Here is a 14,980-nt window from a genome sequence, read left to right as displayed (position 1 = left end):
TTCCACACCTGGATTGTGCAACATTTGCACATGATTATTTTCAAAATTCTTCAAGCTCTGTCAAATTGGATGTTGATCATTGCTAGTCAACCATTTTCAGGTCTTGCCATAGATTTTGAAGTAGATTTAGAGTCAAAACTGTAACACTGGATGTTCCTGCCACTCAGGAACATTCACTGTCTTCTTGGAAAGCAAATCCAGTGTAGATTTCAAATCAAATCAAACGTTATTGGTCACATACACATATTTCTCAGATGTTATTGCGGATGTAGTGTTCCTTGTTTGTGTTCCTTGCTCCAACATTGCAGTAGTATCTAACAATTCACAACAACACACACAAATCTAAAAGTGAAGAATGGAATTAAGAAATATATAAATATTAGGACGTGCAATGTTGGAGTGGCATTGACTAAAATACAGTAGAATAGAATACAGTATATACATATGAAAAAAAGCAGTATGTAGACATTATTAAAGTGACCAGTGATTCCATGTCTATGTATATAGGGCAGCAGCCTCTAAGGTGCATGGTTGAGTAGCCGGCTAGTCATGGCTATTTAACAGTGATGGCCTTAAGATTGAAGCTGTTTTTCAGTCTCTCAGTCCCAGCTTCGATGCACCTGGACTGACCTCGCTTTCTGGATGATAGGTGTCCTGGAGGGCAGGCAGTGTGCCCCCGGTGATTGCATCGTCTGTGGATCTATTGGGGCGGTAAGCAAATTGAAGAGGATCTAGGGTGATATGATCCTTAACTAGCCTCTCAAAGCACTTCATGATGACAGAAGTGAGTGCTACGGGGCAATAGTCATTTAGTTCAGTTACCTTTGCTTTCTTGGGTACAGGAACAATGGTGGACATCTTGAAGCAAGTGGGGCCAGCAGACTGGGATAGGGAGAGATTAAATATGTCCGTAAACACTCCAGCCAGCTGGTCTGCGCATGCTCTGAGGGTGTGGCTGGCAGCCTTGTGAGGGTTAACGTGCTTAAATGTCTTACTCACGTCGGCCACGTGAGTAAGACCTTGGGAGCGGGCCGCGTCGGTGGCAATATGTTATCCTCAAAGCGGGCGAAGGTGTTTAGCTTGTCCGGAAGCAAGTCGTCGGTGTCCGTGAAGTGACTGGTTTTCCCTTTGTAATCTGTGATTGTCTGTAGCCCCTGCCACATACGTCTCGTGTCTGAGCCGTTGAATTGCAACTCCACCTTGTCTCTGTACTGACGTTTTACCTGTTTGATTGCCTTACGGAGGGAATAACTACACTGTTTGTATTCAACCATATTTCCAGTCACATTGCCATGGTTAAATACAGTGTTTGTTGTATTCCTACTGAAAGGTGAATTCATTTCCCAGTGTCTGGTGGAAAGCAGACTGAACCAGGCTCAACCCCCCCATACCCATAACATGATACAGCCACCATTATAATTGGAAATATGGAGAGTGGCACTCAGTAATGTGTTGTATTGGATTTGCCCAAAACATAACACTTTGTATTCAGGACAAAAAGTGAATTGCTTTGCCACATTATTTTAGTGCCTTGTTGCAAACAAGATGCAGTTTTTGGAAAATGTTTAAATCTTTACAGGCTTCCTTCTTTTCACTCTGTCAATTAGGTTAGTATTGTGAAGTTTTCTTCTTTCACAGCCATTAAACTCTGTAACTGTTTTAAAGTCACTATTGGCCTCTTGGTGAAATCCCTGAGTGGTTTCGTTCCTCTACGGCAACTGAGTTAGGAAGGATGCCTGTATCTTCGTGGTGACTGGGTGTATTGATACACCATCAAAAGTGTGATTAATAACTTCACCATGTTCAAAGGGATATTCAATGTCTGCTTAAAAAAAAGTAATTTACCAATCGGTGCCCTTCTTTTTGCGAGGCATTGGAAAACCTCCCTGGTCTTTGTGGTTGAATCTGTGTTTGAAATTCACTGCTTGACTGAGGGACCTTACAGATAATTGTATGAGTGGGGTAAAGAGACGAGGTCGTCATTCAAAAACCCTGTTAAACAATATTATTGCACACAGAGTGAGTCCATGCTACTTATTATGTGACTGGTTAAGTGCATTTTTACTCCTGAACTTATCTAGGCTTGCCATAACAAAAGGGTTGAATACTTATTGACTTAGGACAATTCAGCTTATTAATTATAATTTTTTTGAAAAACATAATTCCACTTTCACATTATGGCTTATTGTGTGTAGGCCAGTGACAAAAACATCTTCATTTAATCCATTTTAAATTCAGGCTGTAACACAACAAAATGTGGAAAAAGTGAAGGGGTGAGAATACTTGTATAGCATCACCACATAACACTCATATCCAAACCTCTCGTGTCAACACCTCCCTGAATCTACTCTCTTGTCTCACAGCCAGCGGTGTAGTGGGGGCTATACGCAGGTACAGTATATGCCGTATAACATATTCTCACTTCTGAATCCCCAAAGATGTGTATCAAAGTAATGTAGTGGAAGTATCCACCGTATCAATTAGCCTATGTAGTAGAATAGAGAAATCATGCACAAAGTACCCTACCAACGGGACATTAAAAACTGTAATATCCTATGTTTCACGGAATCGTGGCTGAATGACGACAGTTTCAGCGAACTTTCACCCAAGATGTCCACCAGATGCATTTATTTTTCCATATATCTAGCCAAGATTTCCCGTACTTCACACACGTGCTTCGCTTTCCAGTAGCTAAACGCTAGCTAGTTCAAGTCTGTGACTGTACTTCCGTTTGTACCACTGCACGGTAAACAAACGCACAAGCTGAAAATATTGAAAGCATGCGGTACACAGAATGCACTGCAACCTAGTGCGGCATCCCCAACGTAGAGTTGCGGACTGCTACATTGACAATTAATGACTTCCGCTGAAACGCGAAGAGTTTGATGCATCTGGTGGACATAAGGTGTACTAGAGTAGTTAGGAAAGACGTTTTTAAACTTATGATATCTGCCAGTAAATGCTAACGAAGACAGCAATGGGTATGCAAACCAGGTATTGAAAAACTTTGGTCCGAAGTCTTAGTTGAACTTTGTTGTGTGCAGTTCAGTCATAATGCGCTGTTTGACTGGACATTTCTATAGGGTTTCACAAAAAAACCTTCCCAATTAAATTATGACAGCAAAGTAGGCCTCCTGGCACAATTATATTATAATGATTTATATCAATCGGGATCCATTTGTTTTGGATACTCTGCCATCACATGTACACTGTAGATGTAACGTCTTCTTCCAACTCACACTCTCATACACATTTGTAACTTATTTTGTACATAATGTTTCTGCAACCGTATCTTACAGCAAAAAAGAGCTTCTGGATATCAGGACAGCGATCACTCACCTCAGATTAGACAAAGATTTTTTCTTCAAAAAACAAGACGCACAAGATATTCTACAAAAAAACAGCAGGGCCGACATCCCCGTTATTTGCAAGAGGAAGCGACGCAGGTACAGAGGACAAAGAGCCGGATGCCTGGTCAGGACCCGGAAAAGGCGAGTGGGAAAGCTGCCCGTTACCGTCAATATTACTCGCCAACGTGCAATCATTGGACAATAAACTGGATGAGGTACGATCATGAATATCCTACCAACGTGACATCAAAAACTGTAATATCCTATGTTTCACGGAATCGTGGCTGAATGACGACAGGGATATTCAGCTAGCGGTATACACGCTGCACCGGCAAGATAGAATAGCACACTCCGGTAACACGAGGGAGGGGGGCGGACTGTGCATATTTGTAAACAACAGCTGGGGCACGAAATCTAAGAAAGTCTCTAGATTTTGCTCGCCTGAAGTAGAGTATATTGTGATAAATTGCAGGCCACACTACTTGCCTAGAGAGTTTTCAGCTATACTTTTCGTGGCTGTTTATTTACCACCACAGACAGATGCTGGCACTAAGACCGCACTCAGTCAGCTGTATAAGGAAATAAGCAAACAGGAAACCACTCGGCCAGAGGCGGCGCTCCTAGTGGCCGGAGACTTTAATGCAGGGAAACTTAAATCAGTTCTACCAAATTTCCCCCCCAACCCCTCTTTTTACACTGCTGCTACTCTTTGTTAATCATACATGCATAATAATTTTAACTATACATTCATGTACATACTACCTCAATTGGCCCGACCAACCAGTGCTCCCGCACATTGGCTAACCGGCTATCTGCATTGTGTCCCACCCACCACCCGCCAACCCCTCTTTTACACTACTGCTACTCTCTGTTCATCATATATGCATAGTCACTTTAACCATATCTACATGTACATACTACCTCAATCAGCCTGACTAACTGGTGTCTGTATGTAGCCTCGCTACTTCTATAGCCTCGCTACTGTATATAGCCTGTCTTTTTACTGTTGTTTTATTTCTTTACCTACCTATTGTTCACCTAATACCTTTTAGAGCCTGTAAGTAAGCATTTCACTGTAAGGTCTACACCTGTTGTATTCAGCGCACGTGACAAATAAACTTTGATTTGATTTGATAGATCCCCTGAACGCAGCTCACTTTCCAGCCCACTTTCCAGCTCACACTCTCAACACATAGATCCCCTGAACACAGCTCACTTTCCAACCCACTTTCCAGCTCACACTCTCAAACACATAGATCCCCTGAACGCAGCTCACTTTCCAACCCACTTTCCAGCTCACACTCTCAAACACATAGATCCCCTGAACACAGCTCACTTTCCAGCCCACTTTCCAGCTCACACTCTCAAATACATAGATCCCCTGAACGCAGCTCACTTTCCAACCCACTTTCCAGCTCACACTCTCAAACACATAGATCCCCTGAACGCAGCTCACTCTCCAGATCCCAATCACCTGAATTCTGATCACCTGTTCACACACCTGTATGTCATTATCACACACTATTTAGTTCAGTTCTTTGCACCCCATCATTGTGAGGTATTATTTGTTTTGTGACACACTTCTATTTGGAGTGCTGGGTTTCCCATAATTGAATTCTCCTGTGTATGATAGTTTTGGCCTGCCTCACTAATGACACCTGTTGCCTATTCCTTGCATGTACTTTAGATCAGATTTCCTGTTATCAACCTATTGCCTGATCTCCTGGATAACGTTACTAGCCTTTTCCCTGCCTGTACTGTTTCCTTTTTGGCCCCCCTGTGTATGACCTTCTGCCTGTCCCTGGACCCAGCTACCTGCCTCCTCCTGTGGTCCTTTACTAAATAAACACCTGCTGCGCCCTGCGCTTTAAACCAGCTCTCTGTCTCCCAGTGTGTTCATTACAGTAGACCTACATTGTAGACTACAGTATAGAAATCAAATGTCTCTTGCTAGGTGCCCAATTGAATTAAAGAGCAACTACACCCTCTCAAAAATACATCTCCTGATGTGGTTTCAGCATTGTTGTGGACTTAGAACACCCAATTTGTTCCAGTTTTCTATTTAAAACATTAAAGGTTTCACACAGAGGCATCTTCCCACTGGGCACAGATGTCAAATCAACATCTAGTCCACACTGGTTCAATGTAACTTCATTGAAATGACGTTTAAACAATGTTGATTCTACCAGGGTGTGCCCAGTGGGTTTTGTTCACCAGGCGGGCCGTTTGAGAATGATTTAGCCAAGTTAGGGTATATGCATTTCTCCAGGCACCACTACACCACTGCACCACTACACCACTGCACCACTGCACCACTACACCACTGCACCACTGCACCACTACACCACTGCACCACTACACCACTACACCACTGCACCACTACACCACTGCTCACAGCTGGTGCTTTTCCCTGTGCTCTGAAATCATCTACCACAGGCAGGCTACTGGTGCTCCAATCAGAGGAACCATCCTCCTGGTCTACTGTTATCGCCTCATAACAACATTCGGCTCTAATGCTGCTCTTCCCTCTCAGAAGACAACTGGTGGTGGGCTCAATGGTATGTGTTCAAGTTGAGGACACAATTGTGTACTCCACGGATAAAATACTCTCAACACACACACACATGCAAGCACGCACACAAATGAACTACGTTACCTTCTCTCCTGTCATTCCGAAGACACTTTACTTTGGGCAACTTGGTGAGTAGAAGGCAGTCATTTGCTGAAAGAGAGCATTTGATTCAGGGTTAGATGCAATGTCATCAACAGTGTCACCCACACATTGCATGGTACTGGACTTGAATTGTAATAAACACATTGACAGAGACAGGGGAAATCTTTTCAATCACTGATCATTTTTTTTCCGGCAGATGACCCAGAATGGGAGAGCTCGTCTCATCCATCTCCAATCCATTTCCACACTGCCTCCTGCTGGAATCATGTCTATCTCTAGCTCTGCTCACAGCTTCTCCTCTACTCTACTCACCATCCTCACTGTAGTCATCTACAGTACCAGGATGATCTACTCTACTCACTGTAGTCATCTACAGTATCAGGATGATCTACTCTACTCACCATCCTCACTGTAGTCATCTACAGTATCAGGATGATCTACTCTACTCACCATCCTCACTGTAGTCATCTACAGTACCAGGATGATCTACTCTACTCACCATCCTCACTGTAGTCATCTACAGTATCAGGATGATCTACTCTACTCACCATAACTCACTGTAGTCATCTACAGTATCAGGATGATCTACTCTACTCACCATCCTCACTGTAGTCATCTACAGTATCAGGATGATCTACTCTACTCACCATAACTCACTGTAGTCATCTACAGTATCAGGATGATCTACTCTACTCACTGTAGTCATCTACAGTATCAGGATGATCTACTCTACTCACCATCCTCACTGTAGTCATCTACAGTATCAGGATGATCTACTCTACTCACCATAACTCACTGTAGTCATCTACAGTATCAGGATGATCTACTCTACTCACCATAACTCACTGTAGTCATCTACAGTATCAGGATGATCTACTCTACTCACCATCCTCACTGTAGTCATCTACAGTATCAGGATGATCTACTCTACTCACCATAACTCACTGTAGTCATCTACAGTATCAGGATGATCTACTCTACTCACCATAACTCACTGTAGTCATCTACAGTATCAGGATGATCTACTCTACTCACCATAACTCACTGTAGTCATCTACAGTATCAGGATGATCTACTCTACTCACAATAACTCACTGGTATCATTTACAGCATCAGGATGATCTACTCTACTCACCATCCTCACTGTAGTCATCTACAGTACCAGTATGATCTACTCTACTCACCATAACTCACTGTAGTCATCTACAGTATCAGGATGATCTACTCTACTCACCATAACTCACTGTAGTCATCTACAGTACCAGGATGATCTACTATACTCACCATAACTCACTGTAGTCATCTACAGTACCAGGATGATCTACTCTACTCACCATAACTCACTGGTATCATCTACAGCACCAGGATGATCTACTCTACTCACCATAACTCACTGTAGTCATCTACAGCACCAGGATGATCTACTCTACTCACCATAACTCACTGTAGTCATCTACCAGGATGATCTACTCTCCTCTACTCACCATAACTCACTGTAGTCATCTACCAGGATGATCTACTCTCCTCTACTCACCATCCTCACTGTAGTCATCTACCAGGATGATCTACTCTCCTCTACTCACCATAACTCACTGTAGTCATCTACCAGGATGATCTACTCTCCTCTACTCACCATACTCACTGTAGTCATCTACCAGGATGATCTACTCTCCTCTACTCACCATAACTCACTGTAGTCATCTACCAGGATGATCTACTCTCCTCTACTCACCATCCTCACTGTAGTCATCTACCAGGATGATCTACTCTCCTCTACTCACCATCCTCACTGTAGTCATCTACCAGGATGATCTCGTGAATCAGGTGGACTGGCGTCCGGTTCAGCACACTGCAAAAGGAAAGGGGAGAAACAGTAGAGTTAGTAGAAACTATTGCATTTCTTAAAGACGACAATCGTTACAGAGCTGCAAGTACTGTAATCTACTTTTCCCCCACATTATGGGAAAAATTGAGAATGGCATTTCGGCTTTAATAAACCAACACTATTTCATTAGTTCTGAAGATTAAAAAATTAAAAATTCATAACGTCAGCCCCCAAAATTCAATTTGGATGGTTTTCTATTAAGTGTATGGGAAAATACAGGACCACTCTTTCTGGCTGTAGCTCTTTTTCCTCCTAACACCATCCTTTCATATTAAACTCTCACTTTATAAGAACCAGACTGGAATCCCCCTCTAACATTATCTCTCCTCTCCTGGGGCACATGGCTGAACAGCAGGTCATGGAGCAAGAAGAGATGGAGAGAGAGCTGCAACACCTCCCTCAAATGACTTCACCTTTTATCCCAGTCTGAATCAAGTCACATCCACCCTCTTCTCCTCCCTCGCAGGCACTCATTCCCTCTACCTACCACACCCACAAATTATCTCTCTCTCTCTCTATTCCCTGATCTACACCACTCCGCCCACCTAAAGCTAAACCTCTCTCCTCTCCTCTCAGCCTGGCCAACTTCCTGGAGAGATTACACACACCAGTGGAGAGCAGAGCATGTCTACCCAGACAGCCAATCAGCATAACCATCCCTGTCCCATTACTGGTCAGGCGTGCTCCGGTGATAGCGGTGAAATTATGGAAGGGGACAACACAGTGATGCTCACAGGACTCAAGGTGGATTTGCTGTGTGATTTGTAGCATGGTGTGAGGGCATCTCTCTCTTTCCCTTCCTTTCTCTCTTTCTCTCACTGTCTTTCCAAACCCGGCCTCTCCCTCTGCCGTGTGCTCTCTCTCTCTCTCTCTCTCTCTCTCTCTCTCTCTCTCTCTCTCTCTCTCTCTCTCTCTCTCTCTCTCTCTCTCTCTCTCTCTCTCTCTCTCTCTCTCTCTCTCTCTCTCTCTCTTTCTCTCCCTCTCTCTCCCTCTCTCTCTCTCTCTCTCCTCCTCTCCTGTCTGGGTGAATAATTGGAGGGCTGTCAGGCTTGTAGGTCTGTTCTTCTATCGCTGTGCATGCTGGACCCATTCATCACTCCATTCCCCTCCACCTCTCCCCCTCCTCTTCCCTCCCTCTCTATCCCGCTCCATCCACCCTCCACTGGCGCCTGATCCTCATGCCTTTATTAATGCCCCTGACAGAAATCCGTTCCTGGTGGCAACAGGAAAAGCTTTACAGTAAGACAGAGCCCTGATTCAGATTCTAAATGCAGCCTAATCAGGGGAGGCGGATGACTATAGCCCTGTGGGCTATATCTAGAACAGCAGCATCACTAATGTCTACTGTAGACTTTATTCTAGACTGTATTTTCCCCTCTTTTTATGATAATCAGTCGGTTTCATATGAAGACTAAAATGTAATGTATCGGGCATGAATAACATTTAAGTGAAAGTTCTCTCAAACCATGTAAAATACCTAATATAGCATGTGAGTCAGTCGTAAATGTGGCGAGAAGTTCTGAGAAAACACAATTGAGTTGAGAGTCTCATGTGGGAGTTCCAAAGCTGGGTCCAGACCGATACTGTAGAATTTGGCATTCACTACGACACTGACTGTTCCAAGAACATCAAACCCACTGAGAAAACATTTAGTCTGCGCTGGATGTAGACAGTACTGTACGTCAAATCTATTATGGACTGTCGGATGACTGCTAAATGAAAGATTGACAGACATATTTGTGAAACTTTTTTGGGGAAAGACAGCTAGAAACCTACAAATATTAGGCAATTAACCATTTTCAATACAAAAACGGATTAATTGGCATCATTCCAAAGCCAGGTTAGGTAATATTTCCTTTCAAAATGAAGCTAACACAAACCATGTGGAATTACTACCCACAATAAAAAGGACTGGGTTAGCAGAGCGGTAGAAATGTGTTTAATGTACATTGCGGTCTTAGAATGTCGTTATATTGATTCCTGCTGTGTTTATGGGGTGGCTCAGCACTTTGAGTCCACACTCACCACCCAAACACAGGAGAGAAGCCCTTTGACTGCCAAATTCATTTCTGTTTCCCCTGATGCATTCCAAAATGCCTGAGTAGGAGGAAGACATTATGAGTAAACACAGCATCAATAAAATCCATTGTGGCACATGCAGGAATAGGTGACATTTGGAAAATAATACAGTCTACATTACCCACTGGGCACAGATGTCATTTCAACATTTAGTTTTGATTTACATTTGGCTGAGTTGTAAAATCAACGTGAAATCTACCACAAATGTCACCATGTCATTGTATTTAGGTTAAAAGTTGGGTAAAAAAAAGAAAAGAGATAATTCCTTTACGTTGATAACTTTTTGCAAATCCAATACATTTTCCACATTGATTCGACGTCATCACATAGAATGTTTTAGGGGGAAATGACATGGAAACAACGTTGATTCAACCAGTTTTTCCCCAGTGGGTATTTTCCCATTTGTTTAGTGCTGATCGTCATGAGTGTGTACTGAAGGCGTCAGCTCGCTCTATATTAATCACACTACTCACTACCCATTTAGACATGCTTTGACCACCTACTTCTCCTCTATGGCTGTTTGGCACAGAGAGCGTCTCGTCAAACATCAGTAGAATATAGCATCCCGGTGTAGTATGGGGTAAATGACTGTTTCCCTGTTCTTAGTTTGCTTTACCTGCTGTGGATATGAAAACACAGGCCTATCCTTCCTGCTCCTCCTCACCTCACCTCTCCTCACCTCTCCTGACTTCACTATTCCTCCTCTTTCAAATTCCCCCCCTTTCCTCTCATTTATTTTCCTCTACTTTCCACTCTCATCTCCACTGTGTATTCATTATCTCTACCTCTCTTCCCTTACCCCCCCCCCCTCTTCTCACTTCCATATTATTCTCCTCCCCTCTCTTCTCCTGATCTATCGGTCCCAGCACTGTCTGAGAGAGCAGGGTCTTAAGAGGGTTTCCAGCCTGTTGCCCCCTCTCCACCTCTGAGGGTTCTGAGGGCTGGACTGTAATAATAGCCTCTGTCAGCACTAACACAAATCAAAGAGAGAGGCCCACGGCCTGCTTTTCAACTTCGCTCTGTATCAATGTTTGGTTCTGGCGTCAGAGAGAGAGAGAGAGAGAGAGAGAGAGAGAGAGAGAGAGAGAGAGAGAGAGAGAGAGAGAGAGAGAGAGAGAGAGAAGAGAGAGAGAGAGAGAGAGAGAGAGAGAGAGAGAGAGAGAGAGAGAGAGAGAGAGAGAGAGAGAGAGAGAGAGAGAGAGAGAGAGAGAGAGAGAGAGAGAGAGAGAGAGATGGACTAACAGACAGACTGGCTGAGGATTCTGGTGGGCTGTGCGTCAGGGGGTCTATCTGGGTCTAACCAGCCTATGAACCCCAGACAACTTGATTAATGCAGAGAAATCTCAGGAGATGAGGGTTGTTGTTGTTTTTCTTATTAGCTACATCACCGGCGGCAGCGGCCGCAGCGTGTGGTGGAGGGCTGAGTGAGGCTGTGTAATTACATGCAGGCAGAATAGAGGCCGTCATGATTACACAAACATGCCGACAGACATGGAGCACTGTGTTAATTAAACCCCACCCACTGAGGCTGAGACCCCTGAGGGCCACAGGGAAGGTACTGGTACTGTGCCACCTCAGGAGGTATTTAACTGCTGGGCTATGTGGCTCAGTGTGCTGTATACAGTACACTACCCTGGACAAAGTAGTATGTAATGAGGTAGGCACACACGCAGAAAGAGAGAGAGAGAGAGAGAGAGAGAGAGAGAGAGAGAGAGAGAGAGAGAGAGAGAGAGAGAGAGAGAGAGAGAGAGAGAGAGAGAGAGAGAGAGAGAGAGAGAGAGAGAGAGAGAGAGAGAGAGAGAGAGAGAGAGAGAGAGAGAGAGAAACCCTAAAAATACTAAATAATTTCCAGAGAAGATCCAGATCTCAGGGACTTAGACCAAAGTTCGCAATTGGTACAAAATATATAGAGTACTGTACTCACTACAATTACTTAGGTTTAAAAATAAGCTCAACTGGACAACTTACTGAGGCAGTGAATGAACTGAGAGAGAAAGCACGCAGGGCATTCTACGCCATTAAAAAAACGAATTCAAATTGAAATACCTATTCAAATTTGGCTAAAACTAATTGAATGTGACATTGAACCAATTGCACTTTATGGCAGCGAGGTGTGGTGTCCACTTGCAAAACAAGATTTCATCAAATGGAGCAAACACCCCATTGAAACCCTGCATGCAGAGTTCTGTAAGATTCTCCTACATGTCAAGAGGAAAACTACAAACAATGCATGCAGGGCAGAATTAGGCCAATATCCACTTATAATAAAAACTCAAAAAAGAGCAATTCAGTTTTGGAAACATCTAAAATATCATTACCAAGCCCTGCAATGCCAAGAGCTGAGCAAAGAAAAGAGTCCCCTCATCCAGCTGGTCCTGGGGCTGAGTTCACAAACTTGTTCTACTAACACACTGAAGCCTCAGGACCAGAACATCCAATCAATCAGAATAAACCAAATTACAACACAGTCAAAACAAAACTATATTGCTTATTGTGAAAAACAAGCACAAGCACAAAGCAAAATGCAGTGCTTTCTGGCCCTAAATCGACAGTACACCGTGGCTAAATATTTGACCATGGTTACTGATCAAAACCTTAGAAAAACCTTGACAAAGTACAGGCTCAGTGAGCACAGCCTTGCCATTGAGAAGGGTAGACACAGGAAAACATGGCTCCCTGTAGAGGAAAGGCTGTGCAACCACTGCACAACAGCAGAACCTGAGACAGAGCTGCATTTCCTGACAAAATGTCAAAAACATAAAACAATTAGAGAGTGTCATTTACCCAAATTTGAAACCCATATTCAATGTTTTAAAGACCTCTCTGATGAGAGTAGGCTACCCGTCCTTTTGGGGGAGGACACAGAGAGCTGTGGGTTGGCAGCGCGCTACATTGCTGCCTGCCATAAGATGAGGGACAGTGTCTGACAGACCAATCAACCTGAACATGTCCTCTACTGTATGCTTATTGTTATTGTTCAATGTATGGTTATTTTGACCCTTGGTTATTGTTGTTGCTGTTGTCCTGTTGACAATTTTGATTCTTATTATTTTCATATTGTAAATATCCAAAGTAAGCTTTGGCAATATGTACATTGTTACGTCATGCCAATAAAGCAAATTGAATTGAATTGAATTTAAAATTGAGAGAGACAGAGAGAGAGAGAGAGACAGAGAGAGAGAGAGAGAGAGAGATACAAAGAGAGAGAGAGAGAGAGATACAAAGAGAGAGAGAGAAAGAGAGAGAGACATAGAGAGAGAGAGAGAGAGACAGTGTCACGACTTCCACTGAAGGTGGTTCCTCTCCCTGTTCAGGCGGTGCTCGGCGGTCGGCGTTGCCGGCCTACTAGCCGAGCACCGATCCATTTTTCCTTTTCCGTTTGTTTTGTCTTTGGTTCTTTCACACCTGGTTTCATTTGCTTTCATTTCTGTGTGTATAATTACCCCTGTTGCCTGCTTAGGTTTGTGCGGGATTATTTGTTTCATGTTGCTCATTGAGGTTGTGCCTCAGTTATTTTCACGTATATACCGATTGTGTATAAGTTTAAGGAGCGTTGTTTTTCCTCCTTCCGTGAGTAACTGTGTTCTCTTTTGTCGTGGGCGTTTATTTGGTATTGTACCTGACCCTATTGTTGTGGACTTGCCTATTAAAAGACGCTACTTGGACATCTCTGCTCTCCTGTGCTTGACTCCTTCACCTACCTCTAAATACAATATCGCAACACACAGAGAGAGAGAGACAGAGAGAGAGACGTGTGTGTTTTCTAGATGAATTCATTATCAGAAAAGTGAACTGCTATTTGCTGCTTCTCTGTTGATATTGTTTGGGATGGAGCCTGAAGCTAGGCACCATTATATCCTGAGTCTCTGAGCCTGCAGTGAAGCAACAGGCGCAATTACAAACCTTTTTTCTTTGCAGGAGAAGTGTGTAATTGTGATAAAGTTGCAAACGGAGAAGCAGTCCAAAAACCACAGGGACGGGCAGGCTGTAACCTACTGGGAGGTATTGTCTTTTAATTGGTTGAAACTGCAGAGCTTTGAAAATGGTTTGGGGCAGACACATAAACTGGACAGTTTCTCCTGAGTGGAGTGGTGGTCAGGACTCTCTGCGTGATCATTAAGCGATCACACAGAGAGCTGAACCAGCTTCAGGAGAGGTTGACAGGGGAGGCCTGACGCTGGGCTGTATTGTGCTGAGGCAAGCTGCTGAGGCAAGCTGCTGAGGCAAGCTGCTGAGGCAAGCTGCTGACACCCAGGGATAGGGAGAGGTGAGGAGGAGGTGAGGCAGAAGTGAGGCAGCTATGGGAAAGGTCAAGGGTCAGGCTGGGAAGACAATAGAGGGATTTGGCACTTGGGTGTCAGGGTTAAGTGGGGAGTCCATATGAGTAAGGCAAAGGTCTGAGAGCAAACTGACAGTGACCTAGTCCAGAGTCAGTAAACAGGGCAGGCTCAGGGGTCTCTTACCTCCTGATGGTGCGTAGCAGAGTAGAGCGGGCCTCGTTGTGGAAGGTGATGACAATGGAGGTGGAGGGCAGATCTGGGTCATAATGTAGCGTGGTGCACCTGAGAGAGAGAGAGAGAGACAGAGACAGAGAGACAGAGAGAGAGAGAGAGAGATACAGAGAGAGAGAGAGAGAGAGAGAGACAGAGAGAGAGACAGAGAGAGAGACAGACAGAGAGAAAGAGACAGTGAGAGATAGAGAGATACAAAGAGAGAGAGAGAAAGAGAGAGAGAGATATACAGAGACAGAGAGAGAGAGAGGGGGGGGGTAAAACATATAACATAATTAAATCAATGTATACTGGCAATACGTGCAGCATTAAAATTGGCAAGAAAAGAACAGAATTCTTTAACCAGGGGCGGGGCCTTCGTCAGGGTTGTAATCTGAGCCATGCACTCTTCAATATTTACATCAACGAATTGGCCACTATTCTAGAAAAATCCTCAGCCCCTGGTGTTAGTCTCCACAATTCAGAAGTTAAATGCCTACCC

At 43.9% G+C, this 14,980-nt stretch overlaps 1 protein-coding gene across 1 annotated transcript in view; it reads right to left on the bottom strand.

Moving 5' to 3' along the window:
• LOC139582906 (polypeptide N-acetylgalactosaminyltransferase 14-like) overlaps nt 1–14,980 on the bottom strand; it is a 123,134-nt gene that overhangs the window by 36,508 nt on the left and 71,646 nt on the right. The window contains exons 3-5 of the mRNA XM_071413351.1: nt 14,452–14,550; nt 7,806–7,873; nt 6,007–6,072 (exon numbers count right to left, since the gene is read on the bottom strand). Of these exons, the coding sequence (XP_071269452.1) occupies nt 6,007–6,072; nt 7,806–7,873; nt 14,452–14,550 (233 nt within the window). The remainder of the gene's footprint in view (nt 1–6,006; nt 6,073–7,805; nt 7,874–14,451; nt 14,551–14,980) is intronic.

This window comes from Salvelinus alpinus, chromosome 8, assembly GCF_045679555.1.
Source record: "Salvelinus alpinus chromosome 8, SLU_Salpinus.1, whole genome shotgun sequence".
Lineage (NCBI taxonomy): Eukaryota > Metazoa > Chordata > Actinopteri > Salmoniformes > Salmonidae > Salvelinus > Salvelinus alpinus.
The sequence above is the reverse complement of the archived record's forward strand: the minus strand, read 5'-3'. Positions and strand labels throughout refer to the sequence as shown.